Source organism: Ceratotherium simum, chromosome 11 (assembly GCF_057802395.1).
Source record: "Ceratotherium simum simum isolate JZ-2026a chromosome 11, ASM5780239v1, whole genome shotgun sequence".
Classification (NCBI taxonomy): domain Eukaryota; kingdom Metazoa; phylum Chordata; class Mammalia; order Perissodactyla; family Rhinocerotidae; genus Ceratotherium; species Ceratotherium simum.
The window spans coordinates 39935880-39961631 of NC_141910.1; the positions used below are offsets into that span (position 1 = coordinate 39935880).

The following is a 25752-nucleotide window of genomic DNA, read 5'->3' on the forward strand; positions in this document are numbered from 1 at the left end:
GAGACCACATTTATAGGCATACATCCGTGAAATTTCCTAGGCATACATCCATGACATCCATAGGAATTCTCTGAACTATTAGTGTTAAAATGTACAACTCAATCTGGAACCTCAAATAATTTTAAATTAAAAATTAACTTTTTCATAAGCTCTAGCCAGAGCTCTTTTACCAAGGAAACTCTTTTCTAATAATTATTAAATAGAAAAAGGTGGGAAAATAGCATTTTTAAAAAATATGAAAATAGAGAAAGCATGTACTGCAGAAAGCCTCAAGTAATAGGAATCTGAATATGTATCCCAAGCACTGGCTAATTATTATGCCACCACTGGCAACTATAAATGATCCAATTTCTTTTCCTCCTATTCAGCTGATTTCTTTTGGGGGAAAAAAATTACTAAGCAATGAAGCTTTTCACCTGTTGTTGAATAATAGTGAAGATACAGGCAGAAATATAATAAGCATATTTTGTAGGTGTAATCTAAATAAACATTAAAAGCAGCCCAAACCTTGCAAGGATCAACACCTGTCAAATCACTGTGAGTTAACATTAAATAATTCTTTCCTAATATTACTAATTCACCTAAAATTCAAGTTCTATTTGAGATGAGGACAAGAGAAAATTTTCTCTTTTCTATTCATAAAGCTTGAATACATCATCTTGGTTATTTCCTCAATGTTTTGGACAAAGGCAATCGCTGTATTACTAGTAATAAGATTAACTTGGCTCTTTATTTCAGTCAATAAGACCCAAAGGAAAACCGCCAATGTGGCTACAACTGATGGACTGCCATACGACTACAACCTTGACAAGAATCAACAAACCCATCAAACAGGTTACCAAGACAATACCCAAAGTAATATCTTTGGGTATTGTCTGCTTTTAATTTCTCATTAAGTTAGTAGGATTAACTATGTGATGTTCCAAGTGACAATTTACAGAGCACTTGAGTGGGAGATCAAAGCTCTTTAGAAGGATCAATATTTCACTAATCTTCATTATATTTTAAAGAAAGTAATCGGTGGCAAGAATTATCAGTCTCAACTACGAAAAAATTAGGACGAAAGGTGCTAAGACTACCTAGTCACTGTTCAATGTAAAAATTGCAGCCATTCAGTGATATCCACTGAATACAAATGGGAAATACCCTGTGCCCCAAGGGAATGATCATAAACAGAGGATTATCAGGTCCACACTTGAGTTGGTTAAAATGAATCTCTGTCTTCACTCAAGACCAGGCCAGTGGGGTCACTTGTCAGTCAGTCCTTACTGCCAAATCATTCACCTAACTCTATTTCAACAGCGATAATTCATTAATATGTATTAAAAGTGCACAGATAAAGAAAACAACTTAAGAAATGCCCAGGGAACCCAGAAGTCAGAATCTGCCCAGAAAGAGAGAAAACATGTGCATCCCACTCAAGTCACCTGACTGAGCACAAAGCACATTTCTTTGGCTTCCTAGAGGATGATCTACATCTCCTTGAGGTAAACCTGGAAAAACACTGTTACTTTTATTGCAACTCATGGCCATTTTTTCTAAAATGTTTCGGAAATATTAGCAGGAGAAACAAAATTTTAAAACTTCAAAAGGTACACACAACTAAAATTCACAAAAATGTCTCACGTGGGCTTTCAAGATTGCTTTCAAAATAAAACCATCTGTAAAATTTTCTTATAGGAATTGTAAAGGCATTTCTAAACAAGACGCAAAACCCAGGTGCCATTAAAAAAACTGATAAATTCAACCACATTTAAAAAACATTTGCTTGGCAAATACATCATAAAGTCAAAGACAATGGGGGAAATATTTGCATCACGTATCACAGATCAAGAGCTAACTTCCTTAAAGTATAAAAAGTTCCCACAAGTCAATAAAACTTCTAATAGAAAACAGGCCAGGGCAAAAACGGTCGAGAGAAAAGGAAAGACAAATGGTTTTCAAATGTATGCAAAGATTTCTATCTCATTCAAAATGAGAAAGGCAAGCTAATATAACTTACATGTCACCTGTCAACTGGTCAAGGGTTTCAAAGATGGATAACACAAGGCAAGGTTCTAGAGAAATAGGCATTCTCTAGACATTGTGGATGGGAGTGTAAATCCCGCAGTTTTTCTGCAGGCTACTGGGTAGTGACTATCAAAATTCAAAACGCACGTCTCTTGGGCCAGCCCCATGGCTTAGCTGTTAAGTGCGCGCGCTCCGCTGCTGGCGGCCCAGGTTCAGATCCCAGGCGCGCACCGACGCACCGCTTCTCCGGCCATGCTGAGGCCACATCCCATATACAGCAACTAGAAGGTTGTGCAACTATGACATACAACTATCTACTGGGGCTTTGGGGGAAAAAGATAAATAAATTAAAAAAAAAATGCATGTCTCGAGCCAGATGTTTTACTTTTAGGGATCTATCCTGTAAGCTACATGTGCATTTCACACATCAGTATGAAATTTTATCTGTATAAGGATATTTGTTACAATATTACTTATAATAGAAAAGAAACAACTTTTCTTAAATTATTACTTAAAATAGATAAGAAACAACCTAAAAAAGTTTTTCAATAGAGAACTGGTTAAAGTACAAAATAGATTATTATGCAGTTGATAAAAAAGGAGGTAGCTCTCAATGTACTGGTGTAGAACGGCCTCCAAGATATGTTAAGGAAAAAAACCAAGGTACAGAACAATGTAGACAATAACATTTGTACAAAAACTAAGAGTACACCTACTTAGATTGTTATAGATACAAAGCATCTCTCTGGATACTTTAGATATTAATGAAAATGGTTACCTCTGAAGAGGGTAGAAATGAGAGTGGAGATAAGATTTGTAACCACTTTTGTTCCTTTAGAAAAATTTAAAGTATCCATCCAAAACCAAATTTTTATTAAAAATAAACTCTCTACCAAAAATACCAAAATAAACAAACCAGAACTGTTCTCTCCTAATGTTAGAGCTTAAAATTTCACAAGTTTATACAATTATTAATACTAACTTTTGCTGAGAAATCCCTAGAAAAACTCATAAAATATACAATAAATTTCTTATGAATATGGTGCCTTGGGATACTTCCAAGGTTGAATTAGCATCTTTGAACAGAAAAAATGGCTCCAGGTGCCTCTTGAAGAACTTCATCCTGGGGAATGATGCTGTCATTCAAGTCTGGTGTGTTACCAGCTCAGAAACCACCTAATTACCTATGCAAGCTACAAAAGTGTCAGGTAAATCTTTTGGATCCACTTCTCTAGGCACTTGAGCTTCATCTATGGAATGCTGCTAATATACCTACTTCTACTTAACCTCATTTCTGAGGATCCTGAATCTCAAATAGCAACCCTGTGCTCATCAGGTGTTGGATGATTTTATAGATCTTTGACGAAGTCATCTGCTAACTCAGTGGTAATATGTGATGGCAGTAACAAAGGAGGGACAGCATTATCACTTCTGGCTTTTTTACTGAGGTGTCAAGGGAAGAAGAGACAAGCTGTCTGAAACTTGATGCTGTATTTAAACCTTGCTGTCAGTCTGCAAATCTTGTTAAGGACATGGAAGTGTGCAATGTTTGTTTTTTGGTCTACCAGTCCATTTTTAATAAGGACTATCTATGTGGTAGAACTGGCTTGGGTATTCTACTAATGTTAGTAATTTTTGGCATGGACTTATATATTCAAATATAAAGGTATATTATTAAAATAGGTATTTGGAGAAATTGGTTTTAAAAAATCATTTTCCCTATATATCTCATATGTATATATTTTCAAACATGTTGGTCATACTATACACTAATTTGCTTTTAAATTATTTTTTTATTAGGAAATGTGTTCCCATGGTTCAAAACTGAAAAAGTTTAAAAGGATGAACAGTGGTAAGTCTCCTTCCCACCCCTTTTCCTCAGCCTCTTATTTTCCCTTCCCAAAGATGTTATTACTTCTTATGTTTTCCTTGGGATATTTTATGCATATGCAAACAAAAATTACCCTTTTTACTATACTATGGTCCTTAATACTGGCTTCTTAATGAAAATAAAGGCCAGGGAGTGCTGCTGTAACAAACCAAAAAATATTTCCTCTAAACACGGATTAACGTGTAAGTCAAGAACTCATGGTTATGATTATGCTCTCTCCCACTCAACTGCGAGTTAACCTCCTTAGCTCCCCATTTCTTCCCTCTTATGCAATCTGTCACCCCATAAACTCTCGCTATGATACTGGTTGTGACGGTGCTGCCAAGGTCAGAAGCCATGGAAGGGGTCAACTTCTACAGTTCTTAGAAGAGTCTCAAGTTCAAAGGGAAAACTATTTTCCTTTCCCAATTTTATGAAGAATTATTTTAAAATGCATTAATTGGAGCTCTTGATCCATCAGTATCTTTAGAATTACAAAATTTCACCTGATCTTGAAGTACATTCATACTGCATCATAGTGATTCTTAACTTGTTTAGGGGGGCCAGGTCACTACTGCCTTTGAGAAACCAGGAAAAGCTTACTAAAAAAATACACCCCTACACTCCCACTGGACCAAGGACATGGTTGCCTATGGACATCAGGTTATTAACATCTAATCTTATTGCTAACAAGCCAAGATCAAGGGATCTGCTGAAGAGGTTCTAACAAGGTACATATAAGAAGGGAAGAGATGATGTAAGAATCAATTAGAGGCCAGGAAGAGATCATTAGATGCTGGTCTGAAAAAAATAACCGAGTACACGGCTGCTGAAACTTTATGTTAAATCTCAAAGTAAGATCATTTTGAGAATCTGATTCTATATGTAACTTGACTAATAAAGCTAAATACAAACAAAACGTCCTCCTTGACTCTCATCACAACAAATGATTCTATCATTATTATATCTATTTTTGTACAAATAAAACACAGGTAATTTAATCTTGACCTTTTAGCAGCATGGCCATTCAATTGAGAAAAAAAATTAAAGAGGTGACAGAAAAATATGCTTCATTGAAGAAAAATAAAAATAAAAATTTGCAAGTTAACTGAGAAAGGAACAGCAGAGCCATGGGGAACCGAAGCTTCCTCAACAGCCAGTATGGTTGGTGATAGTTTCTTTTCCATTCACAGAACAAAGATGATACCGGATCCTGGCCAATTTTTTTGTGTGTGTGTGTGAGAAAGATCAGCCCTGAGCTAACATCCATGCCAATCCTCCTCTTTTTGCTGAGGAAGACTGGCCCTGAGCTAACATCCATGCCCATCTTCCTCCACTTTATGTGAGATGCCACCACAGCATGGCCTGACAAGCGGTGCGTCGTGCGTGCCCGGGATCCGAACCCGGGCCGCCAGCAGCAGAGCGCGCGAACTTAACCGCTACACCACAGAGCCAGCCCCCTGGCCAATTTTAATGGAAGAATTTCATTCATTTTCTTTCTCAAATGGCTTATTCTTTTTATTTAAGGAATTAAATATAAAAGTACATGTTTTAAATCAGCTAAGCAGTTTTGTTGTTGTCAGTGCCATCGAGTTGATTCCGACTCCTAGCGACCCCATGTACAACAGAGCGGAGCCCTGCCCAGTCTCTGCGCCATCCTCTCACCTTCCAGCGCTATATCAAACAATGCTCTGCTGCTATTCACAGGGTTTTCGTGGCCAATTTTTTTGGAAGTGGGTGGCCACGTCCTTCTTCCTAGTCTGTCTTAGTTTGGAAGCTCCGCTGAAACCTGTCCACCATGGGTGACTCTGCAGGTACTTGAAACACTAGTGGCATCGCTCTCAGCATCACAGCAACACGCAGTTGCCACAGTATGACAACCGACAGATGGGTGGTGTGGTTCCCTGACCAGGAAACGAACCCATGAGAAGTGATAACATAAATCCATGAATTCAGAAATGCTAGCACAAAACCTCAATATAAGCCTAAGTTCTCAAATATACATAAGCTAATACAGCTCCATTTCCCCTCCATGAGACGCAGCAATTACTACCAATTTCCACTCCCTTTACAAAGCAGTTTTCTTCTTCTCATAAAGCTTTTACCTATAAGTTTTAAAGCCTTTCAATGGTTCTGTTGAAAATTAGAAGCAAGAAATGTTTTTTGATCATCACTCCTTTTATGGATATCCTCTTGAAATCAAAATGGAACATCTCATAAGAAATTTCTCATCTCACAGATAAAGAAAAAGCATCTGCTGAATGTCTTTAAGATTTCCTGTTAAGCCAGATAGCAAGTTTTCTCATCCTTTAGGGGAAAAAAGTTGCATGGCTCTAACATGCTAGCCAGGAATGTGAATACAAGTAGCAAGACTAGATAGAATCAGAGCTAACACACAAATTATGGACACATTTAGGGGAACATGGTAGTAACAGAACAATCCACAATTCCTTGGTACATATGACCTTTGTTCTAACAAAAAAGTGAAACGTAAGAATGAATGTGTTGAAAACGAGAGTAATAAAGTCACGTAAATGTTATGTGGTACTATATATGATATATGATTATGATATGGAAACCAAATTGGACAAATAGAAAGAATGCTCAACTACAAATTCAGACACTGACTTGTAAAAACTAAATGTGTACTTTCAGAAAATTCACCCAAAAGACTTTAAAATTCATTTATAACTTGCTAATCTAATAAACATAGCGTTTGTTATGAAGCACTGTGAATTTCCATAATATTTTACAATAATTGTAAAAGGTTCATGAGAAAATGAGAGTTTTACAAAGACATACAATTTCTAATTAGTGTAAATGGGCAAATTTTATTCAAACCTAATGAATCCATGTAAGACTGGGCTGCCAGTCTCAATAATGAAGTTTCACGATAACACCATCCTTACGGGCTACACTGTGGCACTACCTCATAGATATGAGTGCCTCAATAAGGGCTCTTTAGGCAATTCCATCACAAAACCCCACTGGATAGAACCACCTCCCACCAACATTTGCTGAGCACTACTCTCTCATAAAGATTGTAGAGGTTTCAATGTTTTCTTTTCAGGTTGGCATGATATAAATGGCAGCAGACAAAAACAATGTTAAAAAAATAAACCAAATAAAAGGCTGTACACAAGAACTTATGTTTATTGCAAACAAAAACAAACAAAAAAAAAGAGAGTGAGGGAAAGTGAGAAAATGATCAGAAGCACAACATATAAGGTTAAGAATTTAAAAGCATCTTACATTCTGCCCTAATGGCAGCATAATTAATAGGAACAAACGGCCGTCTTGCTGCCTGCCGCAGCCGGAGGGTATTTTTGCAGACCTGACGAGCAAATTTTGTGAAATATGTAGTGTGAAGGAAGAAAGCTTGGCGAGTCTTCACTGCAGACTTTGGGCTCCCAGTGTTTCGGACCGGCATTCCCTGTATGGCCTGGCGAGACATGTGACTTCTAACACGGGGGTCCTGCAAAATCAGACACCAACATACATGTAAAGAATAGAACTTTGTCAAAGTACAATACTATTTGTGTCATGCTCAAATAAAAGTGTAATTTTTAAGTCTTCCACTGAAGCATCTATAACTTAATATGCTACTCTCAAAAGAAAGAATTAAAAAATGTTCATTTCAGGGAAGGAAATGGGGAGCAGAGAAGGAAACTGGGTGGGGCTGGGTATGTGTGTGATCCTATACTTTTGTTTTTAAATTGACCTTAACAATCCAAAATCACATTTACAATAGTCAAAAATTGTCAAAGAGTTAATTAGATCATTAAAAAAAATTTTGTTGAAGGAGTCCTGAGATCCTGTTAGCACTCAAAAAGAACAGTCTCCCTCTGGTAGACGTAAGTGTTTGATGTCTGCAATCTAGGAGAATTTTACCAAAATCATATTTCAACTGTTCTTCACCCCAGGATTGAGTCCATACATTCTTGTCCGTCCTGTGACAGCCCAGGGACAGAAAAAAATGTTCAATTTGTATTTACTTTATGTAATAAGACACATTTTCAACAGTATCTAAAGGTTGCAAACTGTTTTCAAAAAAGCAATTAAAACAAACATTGAATTCGTAAGCTCTCTACTTATACTAACATCTACAAATACTGTTCTTCTTTTGTCTGAGTAATCTCATAAAATCAATATTTTGAATACCTGAAAAAATGTGATTTGTCCCTGCCCCTCTCTCCATGCCTACCCTAAATATTGTGGTGCTATGTTTAGCTATAAAAATAGCTTTGTTTGTTTTTAAATTATCCTATACTGTACTTCTGTTTCCAGGGAGTGATCCACCCATTGAAAACATGACATTTCTCAACACTAAAAAGACTATTGCTCACGTTACCTCTGCAGTTGGGCTGGGAGATAACTTCTCCTCTTCTGACTGGGTGGGCATTTTCAGGCCTCCATATTTTTTCCAATAGAGCCAACAGGTTGCACATAATCTACATTGCATATTAGGTGGGCCCCAAGAATACCACTGATGAGACTGTGTAGCTAAAGATGGAGGAAAAATAAGAAAAAAACAATGACAGATAATTTGTAACATCAATATACAAAAAAATCAAATATTTCAAAAATACTCCAAAGCCATCTTCAGTTTACAATGTTATTTTTCTTTCCCCAGTTTACCAGCCAAACATGAAAGTCTAATACATGCATATATTTTTCGAGACTCAGAATTCATTAAATTGTTTATATATATATATATATATATATATATATATATATATATCTCAAGTGCCTGTGGCTCCTGTTAAGAGAGACTATTAGCTGAAGTATCCTATATTATACGTTGTGCTGCTGAGGGAGTTTTTGTTAATTAAAAACATCCTCTATTGTATAGATTTCTGGAAATAAGTTACCAGAAAGGGATTATTATTAGTGTCTAAAGTTTAAATCCAAGTTTCCAAACATATGGTTCAGAAGCTACCTCAGGGTTTAAGGTGCTCAGAGGGGCCCCACTGATAAAGTCAGGAATCTGACAGAAATAGGTATCTGTTTTCCATTTCTTTATTTTAATCAGTAGACAAAATAATTATTTTACTCTTTCTCCTTTTAAGAAAAGAATCCCTTCCAAGACTACAAGTCCATATCAAGTGAGCACGTGCAGCTGAGATCACAGCATGCTCAAGACCTAATAACTCAGTTGATTTATCACTCAGGTAACTAAATACTGCAAGCCTGTGCTGGTTCTGTTCTGCATTACCGCCATACAACATTTGAAGTATTCCCACAATGGATCTGAAATTTAAGATAGAAAACACTGATGCTGAAACATTAAGTTAATGAGGTATACAAAAATTATTATAATTCTGTAAGTTTGCCTTAGAATATTCTTCCTCTGGGGCCGGCCCAATGGCGTAGCAGTTAAGTGCATGCGCTACACTTCGGCGGCCCGGGGTTCGCAGGTTCAGATCCCGGGCGCGCACCAACACACCATTTGTCAAACCATGCTGTGGCAGTGTCCCATATAAAGTAGAGGAAGATGGGCACAGATGGTAGCCCAGGGCCAATCTTCCTCAGCCAAAAAAAAAAAAAAAAAAGAGGAAGATTGGCATCAGATGTTAGCTCAGGACTGATCGTCCTCACCAAAAGAAAAAAAAAAAAAAAAAAAAAAAGAATATTCTTCCCCTGATCTGTAAGTTACCTTCATCAGGTCAAAATGTTCAAATAGCACATCAAGGTGTCAACAAACACTTCACAAACCAATGTCAAAAAGAGAAAACATAGTGACTGTTAGAGTCAAACTGCCTCTCAGTTTATTGATAATAACACTGTGCACACATTATGGGTTATTTTTGGAGAACTCCTTGCAGATAACAGTCTAAAAACCTGTCCTCTTATAACTAAAAACAATAAAATACGTTGATTTTTTTTAAACACAAATTTTAAGAATCCTAAATATGAGGCATGGATCTATTTTGGATTCTGAATATAAAAATGTTACTCATATTTAAATACACATTTTCCCCAAACTAATCATGACATGTCATTTTAATATCTGTTAACAAATGTCTTTCTCCTTACATAATTAATTCAAATTCAACTAAAAGGTGACAAATAGAAAACACCAAATTCTATCTATAAAGATAAATCATATATGTATATTACATTAAAATACATTTCATGATAGATTAATACACGGATCTAAAATAATTATGAAATTAAAATTGCTGGGCCGGCCCCGTGGCTTAGCAGTTAAGTGCGCGCGCTCCGCTGCTGGCGGCCCGGGTTCGGATCCCGGGCGCGCACGAGGCACTGCTTCTCCGGCCATGCGGAGGCCGCGTCCCACATACAGCAACTAGAAGGATGTGCAGCTATGACATACAACTATCTACTGGGGCTTTGGGGGGAAAATAAATAAATAAATAAAATCTTAAAAAAAAAAAAAAAATTGCTTATTTGTCGTGCACACATAAAAATGACAGCATAATTATTTCAAGGGATATGTGAGACTACGTATGAGTGTGAAAGAGGTTTATGAGCCCAAAATAGGACAGATTAAGCCACGACCATTTGTTTGGAGGATTCTTTTTATTTTCATTTAAATATAAATCAGGCCGGCCCCGTGGCTTAGCGGTTAAGTGCGTGCGCTCCGCTGCCGGCAGCCCGGGTTCGGATCCCGGGTGCGCACCGAGGCACCACTCCTCCAGCCATGCTGAGGCCGCGTCCCACATACAGCAACTAGAAGGATGTGTAGCTATGACGGACAACTATGTACTGGGGCTTTGGGGGAAAGATAAATAAATACAATCTTTAAATATAAATCAACCTCAAAACCTAAGAATTCCCAATTCAAAGACATTTATGATGCAATCCATGTAAAATTCTGACCAAAAGAATCTAATTTCCACAAACTGCTTCCCTTTGTGCTCCCCATGATGTAGAAAATGAATAGACAGGTACTATTTCTATGAAGTCAGCAACCTGTCTGGCTCACACCTTCTCTGGTTTCAGGAAAGAAAATTACATGACTTGGTTTTAAAGCCTTTTCTAGTGCTGAAGCTTGGTGTGGAGTATGGAGAAGAGTCATGAACGTCCCATATTCCCGTCCTTAGGGCAGTAGCTGCTGAGGGACAAAAACTGGGCACCAAGTAGACTTTTAGTAAATATTAGTTTCCTTCCCTCTCCCACTCCAGGACACTTTGATTAGAAGGAAATATAGATGATGATATCACCAACGCCCTCATTTAGAGATTATACTGTTGTTTGAGACTTTAAATAAATATAAAAAGTGTGTCAACTACCTAACAGTTCATCTCACCAACCCAACTTAATACCCAGGACAAATATAATATAATACTGCTGGCATCTGACAGATTTTTGACAGGGATAAATACTGATAAATACACTGGAGGCCCTGAGGCCAAGAGCAAATATCATAGAACAGCATCTCCCAAACCAGTGCTCTGAGGAAACCTGGTCTGGGGATGATAAACAGCAGTTTATCAACACACAGGTCTTTCCTACAGAATTATCTGGAGCCTTTCATTTGTCATAGTATACTGAGAAACTCCAAAGGAGGTCTTGGTATATTTCGTGGGACCATGGTTTGCACAAAGCTAGTAACAACTCTGAACACAGCTTAGCAAACACTGCTGTGGAATACTTGACAAACACAGGACCCCACAGAAGCAAATCAAAGAAACCCAATACCTAAATTTAGTGTCCAGGTGGAAGGGAAGGATGGGCATCTATCCATTCTGAGGCTACATTATTCTGCCCTCTGTGCAGTACTGACCTCATGCACCCTTGAGAAAGCTGCTCAACACCTCCCCTCCCATAGTGCCAGCTCAGTCCCCCTCACTTCACCCAAGACAGGCCTCAAAGGAGAAAATAAAGCCCTGCTGGACAAAACTTACCATAGCAGCTCTCACAGGCTCGCCCTAAGAGAGGATTCTGTGGCTGGAATGTGGTTCCCACAGCTCCATTCACAGCACCAGGTTTGCCATTGCTGGTGGATATTTGGTTGGGATTTGGTTTGCTGCTTTCAATGAAATATAAAGTGAGGTGATAAAAATGACTTGTATTAACAAGGCAAAAGTCTCTACACCTCATTACTGATTTATCTTAACTACACATAAATAAACATTTCAATGTTTGGTGAAGAAGAAATAAACTGGTAAAAGTAAGGTGTTAAAATGAACCCAAACCATTCATCTTGACAAAACAAGGCTATGTGAAAACCAATCTCTTACGCCTGACGCTCACAAAATAAATATAGCCATATCTCTTCTCCACCCAAATACAATTTCCTTAGGACACCCTCTGATGCTTTTGAAAGATACAAGTTCTTCAGCTTTATCGCTTATCATAAATTCTCCTGAGAAAATAAAATAATTTTTGGATCAAATAAATTAAGCCAAAGGCAGTGTGTTGTGTTTAGAGAAAACCACTGTCCCTCCCATTCCTGCTGCTGGTGTGAGACCTGCTGACTCTACACATTGGCTCTCAAAGGAACTGCATAAGAGCCACATGTTCAACAGAGACACTCTGGATGTCAACAGGGCATATCTCCAGAGATAAGTTAGCATTTCAGGAGATTCTGACCACTCATGATAATAATTTCTATTACGTTTGAATTTTTATGAGGAAGACAACATAGCGTTTGAAATTAGAAAAACCAATAAATGTACCTTGAGGTTTTCCTTTTTAAGAAAAAAACTTTTACGAGGAGGTAAAAGGTGACATCTATCAGAATTTTACATGAAAATTTCCCAGAAGCCATAATTCCTTAGAAATATGTAGCCCAGATTATCTTGGTACTTGCTGTGCAAACATGGCTGGCTTATTCCCACTGAGGATAGGCTAACTCCTCTGCTTATAAGCCCCATGCCCAAGAACACTGCACAGGTGCACACAGTATGTCCTCAATAAACTCATAATTCATTTAACATATATTTTCCAGTGCCCAGCAAATAAAAGTGCCTGAGGTGAAGGAGCTTTCATTCTAGAGGAGCTTTGATGTCTACTTGCCAGGCAGAAAATAAGCAAAGTAAATCAGCAAATTATTTGTTAGAAATGAATGCTGAATGACTAAAGGCAGACTATACTCTTATCTTCCCGTGGCTACTGAAGTAATGAGGGTTCACAACTATCAAGACACTTGGAGTTTCAACAGAGTAGGCCTACGAATTTCTCATTTGCGGTTTCTCATTCCCACAATTCCATCTACCAGTGAAAGCCTAATATGTAAACCTGGCCTGACGGCAAATTAAGACTTCCTTCTGGCATTATTCCTCTAACTCTTAGGTGACACCCAACCACCACCCCAGAAGAAATCATTTAACCTCTGTGTGCACCGAGGTCCCTGTTCTATAAACAAGGCTATTATTTACACTTCTAATCCATGCCTGCAATGTATTTTGAAGACAAATTGGTTTTAAAAACACATTTTAAACCAGACAGAATGTATTTCTCTTGTTATAGTTTTCAGTTGAAAACGTACAAAATGAAAAGAGGTGATTTAGAATGACTAAGATTTCCAAGGGTATATAATAACATTTCTGATTTTTAAAGATCTACGATATATAGACAGAAATGATGGCCCCTTGAAATCAAATAACTGATAATGTCAGAAGGCTTTCCCAAAATATGAAAATTTCTGACATTTAACCCAAAGCTAAATATATGTGTTGAAAAAGAGCTAATACAAATTCACAGTTAAGCTGCCTGAAAAAAGGAGACTAAACACAACTGTAGTTGCTCAACTGAATCTAGACTGCTATTTGAATAAACCATAATGTTAATTATAATAACCACAAAAGGAAAACAAAAGTGCAAAGACTGAATATAGACATGTGAATCACTTAAAATTTGTTTTGCAAAACCAAGTACCTACAGATTAATTCTCAGGGGACAAATGATTGATATCAATGTGACCATTTGAATAAACTTTTACTATAAGACAAACACACACAAAACCTTTTTACAGCTGCATTACATGAAACTGCCCTTCCTTTATCTAAGGCCCAAACCTTCCCCTCATCTGTGCTCCAGATTCCACGCCTCCCGCCCTCTTGAGAACTTTGTACACTGGATTCTTTTTCCTGGACCCTCCTCATCACCATGTAAACATATTTCCCCTATTTAAAAAACCCTCCCATTACTCTAATCCCAACCTACCCGTCAAAGCCAAGCACTCTCTCTGGACTGCCCTTTCTAGCCAGTTTTCTTGAGAGCTGCCAGTCTTCACTGTGTGCAGTTCCTTGGCTCAAATGCAGTCCTCACCCCACATTAAAGATCACCAATGACCTCCATGATGCTAAACTCCCTGGCTATTTTCATCAGCATTTGACACTGTTAATCTCTTTCCCTCCTTTAAACACACTCCTCTCTCAGCTTTTGTGATAATGCACTCACCTCACTATCCTTTTTTAGCTATCATACTCTATCTGATATATAAATACTGGATTTCCTCAAGCTTGGTCCAAGGCTCTTTTTTCTTATTGCTCTTCCTAAGAAATCTCATCCATGGTTTCAAATGTAATAGTATATGTTGATGAAGCTCAGATGTGTAGCTCTAGCCCAGAACTTTTCCCTTGAGTTTAAGACCAATATATCCAACAGCATACTCAACACCTCTTTTTGGATAGAGTGAACTCAAAATGACCTAACCTGGTTCTCTGCCAGTTTCTTAGTTTAGTGAATAGCACAGCAATCCACCTAGCTGTGCTACCCAGAAACCTGGGGCTCAACCTTCACATCTCCCCTCTACCCCTCCACACAAGTCCATCACCTCCAAGTAGCACACATTTCCAGGGCCACAACTCTAGGTCAAGCTACTATCATTCCTCCTCTCCAAAAACTTTATAATTGGTCTCCTTACATCCACTCTTACTCCCCTTCCCCAAACCATTTTCTAAAACATAGCCAGTGATCTTAAAGTACATATTTGATCACGACACTTCCTTGTTTAAAATCCATTTCCACTGTTTATCAGATGGGTAAATTCCTGGCCCCTGCCTACCACACCAGCCTCCCATGGTTCACCATTCTCTCTTCACACCAACCATGTTACCCTTCTCTCAGCTCCTTAACTGTGTTATGCCATCTCAGGATCCTACTGGCCCGGAAAGCCTCCATCACCTGGTTAATTCCTTCTCCTCCTCTAGAGTTCACTTAAATTCACTTTGACAAGGAATCTTTCCTGTTAGTGTCAACTTAGTCTGGTCCCCCAGTATAAATTCTCATAAAAGCTCTCCTCCTCCATCATAGTACTCACCACACCGGGTGACTAACTGTTTAGTGTCTGTCTTCTCTACACTAGAATATACACTCCAGAAGACAACTTGTCTTGTTAACCTTTCTACTCTAGCACTGAACAGACTGCTTTGCATATAGGAGACTGCCGGGCTCAAAAGAATGACAGTATAAAATAATTCTTAACCTATTATTTGTTTTAAAATATTCTATTTCAGAATTAATTGGGAAATTCTTCAAAAGACTCAGATTCTTATCCAACTCAATAACAGAGCTTCATAATTTCTATTGATGTATATGATTTATATAACTTTTTTAAAATGTATGATTAGAAACTGTCTTATCTCTAAAAATCATTCACTTAGATCAGGGGTTGGCATACTAAATATTTTAAGCTTTGTGGGTATTATAATTTATGTCTCAACCACTAAACTCTGTCATTGTAGTGTGAAAGGAGACACAGGCAATACATACACGAATGAACACGGCTGTGTTCCAATAACACTTTATTTACAAAAACAGGTGGTAGCTCAGATCTGGCCCGCCGACTATAGTTTGCTGGTCTTTGACTTAGATCAAGACTCCAAAGTCAATGCAAAACAGAACAGAAATTATCTGGGTTACTTGGTGAAAACCGGTTAAATGCACTTTTCCTTTGATATGACAGCACTGCAAAGTACCAGATAGCTGGTATGCTTGCTTTTGAAAATCTAAGACACATGAACACAACAACACTTTCTTTGAGGAGTTGCTCTTTTATAAATTAGTCAAATAAAACATATGATTTTCTAAAATATTAGAAACCACTCTGCAGAAGGGAGATCAGAGCTCTGAATAAAAATTATGGACCCTGTAAATTACATGTTATCTGCCTTGAGATAAAAGACTAATAAGAGGGCCAGCCCCGTGGCTTAGTGGTTAAGGGCATGCGCTCCGCTGCTGGCGGCCCGGGTTCGGATCCCAGGTGCGCACCGACACACCGCTTCTCTGGCCACGCTGAGGCCGTGTCCCACATACAGCAACTAGAAGGATGTGCAGCTATGACATACAACTATCTACTGGGGCTTTGGGGGAAAAAATAAAATAAATAAAATTAAAAAAAAAAAAGACTAATAAGAAATATCACAATTCATTGTCTATAAGGCCTCCTATATATAAAAATATGTATTAACATATCAAAATTCCATGAACAAAAGGCTAGGTGTAAGACAACTGTACTGAGTTCAAAGAGTGAGAAAAATCTTGGAGCCGTACACAGAACTTTGTAGTAGTAAATTTCATTTTAAACTCCAAAGAACCTAAGATAGCACTGTATATGTGGTGCTCAATAAACTAAATTTTCCTGAATAAATGAATGATTGAATTTCAAAGACCTCAAAAAAAGTTACAATTCATTTAAAATGTAGCAAATGAAAAGAAAACCGGCATTCATTTTGATATGACAATGATTTCTAAACCCAAAGGATAATGATAGAACGCCAGATATCTGAAACTATCAAAACCTATTCATTATTTATCGAACATTTACCAAGTATGGTTCTAATTATTTTCCCTCACCCTTCCCCCAAGCAAACAATGTACAATCCTCAACCACATAAACAACCCACCTCAAAAGGGTGATGTGCATTACCCAAACAAAATCCATTCAACGTAGAAGTTTCAAAAGTTGCTAGCTTTCTGAAACACATTTGCATCAAATAATAGAATTTCATGGGTTAGGTTTCTGACACTTTCCCTGCAGCTTTGACAGAAGCACCATACACGGCATTCTTCTTCTACTCCTTTTGTTAGTGTACTTGGGATTTCTCCCACCAGCCATTTTTCTTTCTAAAAAAATCATTGTAGTGGTATAATGGAAAGCAAGTCTCATGTTTTGTAGTAGAAGAAAATAAGATACACAAAGAAATTTAAATCTGGCTGAAACTGACCAAAATGACATATTTTGTTTTGATAGAATTACTACCATGACAAATATTTTAAAAGATTTCCATTACTTACTAAGTTGGGATATACACTTGTTTCAGTTTACTTTCAGCTTCTGCTGCTTTTAGACGTTTCTAATTCAAAAGATAGATAAAACATTTTATATACAATGCCTAATAATTATTACCACTTCATTGTCTTAAAAAATTTAGAAGAAAATGAAATGTTAAAGCATAACTCAAAAATTGCCATTTTAAGATGGGCTTTTCTTTCATGTGCATATTCTTAAACTGCAGTAATTTGTAAGAAAAGTCACTAGAATCTGAGATACAGAACTATAAGTATTAATAGTATTTTAGAAATAGATTTAAAAAAATAAAGCAATGAACAACTCCATTTCCCATTCCTCCATGAGTGAATAAACAGGATTTATAAGTAACCATTTTTACTTTTCAAATTTAGTTTCTACTTTATTTCCTTTTTGCCTTTCTGCGAGGAAAAAAACACACACATCTTTGCTTTTAGAAAAATATTCAGAGATGATTAGTTTCCAAAGTCCATGCAAAAGAAAGAGATAGTAACTATTCTAAGTACAATTAAATAAGCATTTACCCTCAAATGTTGGGAGATATGCAGTAAACTTTAAAGCTTGGCTGAATTCACATCAGATTTTAGGAACCAATTAGGAGCCAAATGCATGGAAAGGAATGGGAAAAAGATTATATAATCAAATCCCGAGACTCATCAACACATAATGACTGCAAATAGGGAAGGAAAATAATACATGGTAAATATCTAAAAATAAGACAAATCAAAATACAAGGCAATCCTCCATTTTCTCAATGAGGAGAAAATAGAAACATTTAGGGGGACAACTTAAAACTTTCAGAGACAGAGTTGAAATTTTTGGAAATAATTTTATCCAAACACTTTCAACCATCCTTGATGCCATCGTCTCCACCAGCTTTAGGGACTCTTTTTGGTTTGAACAACACAGGTTTCCAGAGCACATGGTCTTCACTTCCACCTAAGTTGTTTGAAATAAGCACTGTTTGAATTATGTATGATGTTGACACTGGAAATTTTTCAACAAGCCATGGGTATCTATTCACTATTCATGATCTCAACAACTCACTATGGTAATTTTTTGTGTGTGTGAGGAAGATCAGCCCTGCGCTAACATCCGATGCCAATCCTCCTCTTTTGGCTGAGGAAGATTGGCCCTGGGCTAACATTCATGCCCATCTTCCTCCACTTTATACGGGACGCCACCACAGCATGGCTTGACAAGCCGTATGTCAGTGCGCGCCCGGGATCCGAACCTGCGAACCCCAGGCCGCCGCAGCCGTGTGCGCACACTGAACCGCTGCGCCACCGGGCTGGCCTCTCACTATGGTAATTTTTAAAGTGATCCCTAAAATGTATTTTTATAGCACCCAACACTTGCTACTGTGTTATCACATACTTCAGAAAAATAATGTCTGTGTTAAATATATTTTCCCCTTTATTTACCAGTTCTGACATGTGACTAGAAGAATATAAAAACAAGTACTGACTGAGGTCACTTTAGGAAAATGTACCTTTCCCGAAAAGTAGTATTACGCAAAATAAGTAATTGAGAAAATTCTCTCAATTTGGGACATTTGGGAAGGACTAAAAAATAAATGATACTCTGCCTGTAGAAATAATTGTGGAGAAAAATTTTTGCACAGTACCAAAGCACCAAACTAGTAAGACTAATTAACTACAGTTAAGGTCAAAGACAGGGGACATATCCACACACATGTCACATAAGGAGGTCTCAGAAGATCTTTTAAAATATCTCAAATTGTATAGTAGATGGCATTGGTCTAAATTTTCAATACTTCGTAAAAATAACTTGTTTAAAAGGTTGTATTAGAATCACATCTTATGTCGTTCCTGTCAACTATATCCAAAGAGATGAAGCACCAGACACCTGCAAAGAAAATAGTACCTCTCTAGTGGTATTTTTCCCTGTCATCTTTCCAAAATATTTTTCATAATGAACTCTGAAGTAAAGAAAATATTAAGACTAAAATCTTAAAAAAAACTTAAGAATATGAAATCATATAGTTTAAACTAGTCTAGAAAAGATAAAGCAAACAAAACAGTTAAAATTAAGTATATTGCTAAGAAATACTAAAATATAAACAGAAAGTTCACTCTAATGCAATTGTATTGGTAGCAATACAAAAAAATTACCTGCTGCACATATCTGTCAGTAGTTTTCCACATGTAATAATATTCAATGATGCTAGTCAATGATTTCCAAGGGAGCTGAAAAAATATTTAACATAATGAAAACAAGCTATTTCAGAAATTGCTTTCCTTTAAAACTACTTCTTTAAAATAATGAGGCAAATATCCACAGAGAAGATTCATTCTAGAAGAAATGTTTGATAAAACTGAAATTAATTCTTAGCAGAGGCTACCCCAAACAAGTTACATTCAGTTAGAGACTCTAATACAATGCATTCCATTTCTCACCTCCCATTTTGTTAAAAATTATAAACCTTATGACTGATATTTCATGACTTACTCAGGAAAGTTGTTCTCAAGGTATAGGTGGGGTTGAAGTACAATTTTCAGAAATGACATTTAAATAGATTTAGCCTGAGTTACTTTAACTTCCAAAGATGCCAGCTACAAACTGGGTGTCATTTGATCTGTGGCATAGCAGTTCTCATCCTTTTCAAAACTGCTCTATTTTGACCTATTTTGTTATCAATAAAATAAAAATCCAAATCTCTGAAAAAGAACACAGCCTAGTGTGATTCATATTAGAAAAATAGGAAGCTTGCCTTTGCTATTTTCCATAATTATTCAAAAATGAGCAAATGAGCTCCTACTCATGAAACTCACAACCAAAGAATATACTTAATATGTCCCTCTGTAAAAGGCAGACCTGTTAGTCATCCAAGATGCAAATCAGAGCAGATCAAACCTTCAAATAAAATGGCTGATAACATTCATGATTTTTAGCTGGTTGGGCAGATTTTACAGAGAGGTGACTAAGCACTCTCTCTGACTCCCACTTAGCCTGCCCTAATGACCCATGGGGTTAGAGAGTTAAAACAGTCCTTCCCAGACCTGACTGCAGCCAGGGGTCTGCTTGTGACCCATGTGTACAACATCCATGCCATTCCTATCACCTCCGCATTTAACTCACCTGTTAGGTCTGAAGAGAGACTAAATGGAGTTTAGAGAAAGGAAATTATTTTAAGCTTAACTGGGTAGCAACTCCAACAGTAATTACAAATGTAGTCTCCTTACAGGAACAGATCAGCACAGCCACTGGCATGTGGATTACAGTTAAAGCAAATAGTTTTCTCCAATTCAACAAGCAATCTAATGGAGTTGAAAATATCTGAGGGATGCTATGAGGAGCCTAATATGGCAAGACCTCACAGGACAGTCACGGCATAGTCCCCTAGGGTTTTAAGCAAGCTAAGACTTCTTCCATTTCTCTTTTGAGAAATAGCCCCTGGCATGCAATTGACCTGTAAGTCTCCAAAGGAAACCAAGTGACCATGTAACCTGAGCTTCATCACTAGCCAGATTTTATCTAAGCCATTAAAATCTTATTCAGCTGTACTGAGCACCACCACTCCCTTATCAAGGAGAAGTGTGAGTCATAAAGGCACAAGTAACATCTCCCAGTGTGTCTACTCCTGATGCAGTACCATTTGTCCCTCAACCCTCTAATGACTTCACGGGAGTTTCCTATGAGATGTCAATAGAGGAGGAAAAAATCTGAATGTGGCAGACGGCTTTGCATGATATACTGGCACCAACCAAAATTATCCTGGTGCAGCATCAGCCTCAAGCCAGAGTGGCTCTGAGCACAGTGAAGAAGGAAGATCCTTTTGGAGGGCGGAACATTACAGAGAACATCTGGTTTTCTACACTGAGTTGAAGGAGAGAGAGAGGGCCAGTGGTACTAAGCCACACCCATTCATGGACAATGGTTCTTTACTCGTCACAATGATCAGGGACTTGAATGGAATCAGATTAGAGGATTGGTAACAATAAGGTTTAGGAAAGAGGCGTGTGGACAGACACCTCAGGACGGGCCTGAGTGTGAGGACATTCGTGTCCTCATGCTTACTGAAAGGCTCCCTCTGCAGAGGAGGTCTCATTAATCAGTTGGATAGGATGATCTCCTCTATGGCTATCAGCCAGCATCTTTCCCTAGCCACACCAATGACAGCTCAAAGGATACATAAACCAAATGGACACAGGGGCAAGGAGACAGAGATTACACATAGACACCACCACAGGGATGTCTTCTCCCCAAATCTGGTCTGATCTGATTACTCTAGGTATCCAATCTGCAAAGAACAGAGTACAATGGGCCTCCAACACGGCACCATTCCTGGTACATGTCAGTTACGTTAGACTCTCAGCATCGTGGAATAGCAGCTGTCTGTTCTAATTGAACAGACAATTATTCTAGATATGATTTGCCTTTTCTGCCTGTAATGCACTGGCTAGCAATACCAGCCACAGACTTATGAATGAATTATTCCCAGAGAACACTGCTTCCAACGCAGGGCTCAGAACCTTCAGGAACGAAGGTTTGGGTCACCCTAACAGACTAAGATAAGAACTCTGGTCATCTAAGGTACAGAGAGGAGGAGACTTGCAGGGGAATTAGATTCTGAATGCCAACAAAGACCTCAGGATAAGTTTGAGAAACGGAGAAAGGAAGACTGAAGAAGCTATCCATATTTCTTTCCTTGGTATAATTATTTTCCTTCTGCAACCCCAATTCCCTTTCTATTTTTATATAAGGTCTGTTGGTGGTGGTTTTACCTTTATAATTTAATGCAGAAGTTACAAGCTATAAAGACAGGGTTGTGACTAAAACCAGAGGAAGAATAAACATCAACCAGAGATGGATGTTGTGGCATTAAATTTGGACCTCCTCATTTAAGGAAATGGTACTACATTTTTTAATGATTCAGGAATAATTACTATCATTTAAAAGTTGATATACAGAGAGGAATCACGTACAGAAGGCAAGGAAGGATGTTGAATAACCAAAGAAATGGCAGATACAGGACACCCATTTCCAACCCACTTCTACTTATCTTCCTTGAAGCTCTAAACTACATTTTTCCCCAGATACCCTTGAACAAGACATCTGGGCCAGGTTTAGCCAAGCTGACAAACCTGAATGACCCTTCGATAGAGAAGTGAGCCACATCAAGATGAGACTGTATGCAGGGAGATTGGATAGTTTGCCAAGAACAATGGTTGAGATATTATATTCTTCTGGGGCATCTGTGTTGACCTTTCTGTCATCCATACTTGACATCACGGATACCAAGCAGCAGAGAACATGGGTGTTTCCACTATTTCTGGAATTGTAGCATCCAAGCCTGGTTCTCTAGTCTTCCCAGAGATTCTATGAGAACCTAATATCCTATATTTCTTTCTGCTTAAATTAGATATAGTGAATTCTGTACTTAGCAAGTAAGAACTTTGATTAATATAATCAATACATCTATTCTTTATTCTAAACTAGGTGAGGTTGTGTTTCTCTCACTTGTAATCAAAAGCACTCTAATACATAAATTGGTAAGAAGTGGAGCGTTCTAAGAACAGACCCTAGATATACAGCATTTATTGACACAGTCAATAATGTTCTACCTTGACACAGTCAAGGTAGAACAGAATCAAGCAAGACTGGTGGTAGAGAGCAGATGTTGTAGTTGGTTTTCTGCTAGAACACTGCCATTGGGGTATTGGATACTGTTCTTGACTTCACAAGGCCTGGCTGTAAAGCGTCTAAACTTGGATCCCTGCCCCCCCTGAAGGTCCTGTTTGCCTTCTAACACCCTTTAATAAATTTCATTCTTCTTAAACTAGCTCACTCAAATGGATTCCGTTGTCTCCAATTATGACTTGCTCAGTATCCTTTCCAACTTCCGTCTAGTTCACATTCCTACACTGCAAAGGCTAGAAATCCAAACGTTATATTTCTAAGACTCCCTTGTGATTTATTTCTGCCAATCAGATGTTTGTGTATAAGACCTAAATTTAGAAGTGAATTAAGCAGAGATAGAGAGGATGATGCACAAGGCACCCATTTTGCTGCAGCAGAACTAGGAGGCACAAAACCGTTCTAGAGGCAACAGCTCTGCTAGAGCTTTCCTGATCCCAAAATCATGGTTAGAGTAGTGTGATTCTAGAGCAGAAGTTAACCCAGCAGCTTCTCAGTTTCCATATGGGGCAGAGGTAGGAGCTCACTTGCTGAATCACTTGACTGGAATTTTTCTGAAGCCCAGCCTGGAACCTCTTTCCCCAACCCTATCAATGATTTTAAGCATTTAATTTCCAAAATTAAATCCTGTTAAAATAGCTCCTATAATTTTGTTATCTGCAACTGAACCCTAAATGATACAACTTTTTGCTGAAAGAAGTTTCTATAGCAAAGCACTTCATTTCATGAAGGGAGAGAGACTTTGTTACTTTGCACATTGAACTTTTCAGGTTCCTCTGCATATTTCAGGTCCTGCTTCTGCTTAGGATGTAGAAATCCACAAGAGAATGTCACTCCCACCCTAAAGATAAGAAAAATACAGATAATCTACAAAACCATACCCATTCTTTAGCCCACCAGAGACCTAAAGTTACAAGACAATCAACTGAACTGAATTCCATAGTCACCCTGAGAAGAGACAGGACTCATGAACTATTTCACTTTGGCAGAGCATAAAAGAAACAGGTGACCAATAAAAATGAAGGTAAAATAAAATAATAAAAAATTTACCAAATTATTAAAGGTCAACAGTGGGCTAGGACAACTGTTTAGCCTCTATGGAAGCTCTAGACACAAGGGGAACCCAAACACATTTGCCACAGATCTCCATTAGGTATTTATCAGAAAGAAATGGGCCAGAGCAGGAAACCTGAGAAAGCCCCCATTGGTGGTGATGGAAATTTGAATCTACACAAAGAAATGAAGAGGGGCAGAAATGGTAAAATTTTTAAAATAAAGTAAGTAAATAAATATGGTGGAGGAAGATATTTTTAAAAAATCTCTTTAAAAGATCGTTGATTGCCTAAAGCAAAAAATAGTAATAACACACTGTAGGATTTAGAACATGGGCAGAAATAAAATGTATGACAACAAAAGCGCAAGAATAGGAGGGAATAACTAGAAGTGTATTGTTACATGGTTCTTATAATTTGTATGACCTAAGTAGTGTAGTAACTGATCTGAAAGTAAACTGTGGTACATTAAAGATGCATATTGTAGGGGCCGGCCCCGTGGCTTAGCGGTTAAGAGCGTGCACTCTGCCACTGGCGGCCCGGGGTTCGGATCCCGGGTGCGCACCGACACACTGCTTTTCCGGCCATGCTGAGGCCACGTCCCAAATACAGCAACTAGAAGGATGTGCAGCTATGACATACAACTATCTACTGGGGCTTTGGGGGAAAAAAGGAGGAGAACTGGCAATAGATGTTAGCTCAGAGCCAGTCTTCCTCAGCAAAAAGAGGAGGATTAGCACAGATGTTAGCTCAGGGCTGATCTTCCTCACAAAAAAAAAAAAAAAAAAAAGATGCATATTGTAAACCCCCAAACAAAACAAAAATAGACCCAGGCACAATGTAGCAGTAAAACTGCTAAAAACCAAAAGTAAAGAGAAAATCTTAAACACAGAAAAAGAAACATTTACATGCATAAGAACTTCTCATCAGAAACTATGTAAGCCAGAGAGAGACATCTTTAGAGTGCTGAAAGAGAAAAAGGAAAAAAAAAAAAAGAATCAGATTTTTATAATTATAAATATATTTTGTATATTATAAAAAAGAATTATATTCCTTTTATTTAAAAAAATGAAATATATTTTTAAAGAGGACAGTAGAAAGTTTTTCAGACAAAGCTGAAATCATTGTCAGCCAAACATATACTACCAATAAACGAATACATTAGAAGAAATATTTCAAATAAATAATCTAAGCTTCAACCTTAAAAAGACACTAGAAGACACAGCATGTAAGCCCAAAGCAAGCTGAAGGAAGAAAATAATAAACATAAAAGCAGAAATCAATGAAAGAAAAACCAATCACACCAAAAGCTGGTTCTTTGCAAAGATCAATAAAATTGATAAACCCCTACCCAGAATGATGAAGGAAAAAGACAGAAGACCTAAATAGTATAAGGAAGGTAAGAGGGGACATCACTACAGATCTATCCCACAGTCCTTAAAAGGATAACATGAGAATATTAAGAACTTTATGACAATAAACTAGACAAGTCAAGATAAAACGGACAGGAAGAAAGATGTTAGCAATATAGAGGAAGAGGAGATACCAGTCTTTGTCTCCTGACAAACAACAATAATTAGCCACAGACAAAGGAAAATAGCCCTGAGAGGGCACAAAAGTCAAATTAAGAACTTACAAAAAAAAAAAAAGAACCTACAGCAACACAATGGAGCAAAAAAACAGAGAATAACTGCACAGAGAAGATCACTGCGGAGATGGGCTTAGCCGAGACATCTGGAAAATGGCTAAGCACAAAGAAGAAGGGTGGAGGCTATCAATATAAGCCACGCAGTGGGTGCCACTGCAGCCCCCAGTGGCCCGCTCTGCAAGGAGCCCGGCAACCTTTGCCACTGAGGACCTCAGCAGCCCCCATGACAGCCGCAGAATCCCAGCAGCTTTCACAGCAGAGGACTCTAGTGTTGGTTGGCATGGAACTC

General features: G+C 37.8%; 1 protein-coding gene across 5 annotated transcripts in view; it reads right to left on the minus strand.

Moving 5' to 3' along the window:
* The window catches only part of MTA3 (metastasis associated 1 family member 3), a 144277-nt gene that overhangs the window by 13329 nt on the left and 105196 nt on the right, over positions 1–25752 (minus strand). For 2 of the 5 annotated variants that reach the window (XM_087436841.1, XM_014792325.2), the window contains 5 exons: positions 19238–19312; positions 17090–17148; positions 11752–11873; positions 8232–8383; positions 7133–7355 (listed from right to left, as the gene is read on the minus strand). In XM_087436841.1, the coding sequence (XP_087292967.1) occupies positions 7133–7355; positions 8232–8383; positions 11752–11873; positions 17090–17148; positions 19238–19312 (631 nt within the window). Of the gene's footprint in view, positions 1–7010; positions 7356–8231; positions 8384–11751; positions 11877–17089; positions 17149–19237; positions 19313–25752 lie in introns of those variants that run through there. The other 3 variants (XM_087436839.1, XM_014792324.2, XM_087436838.1) reach the window with 2 other exon arrangements.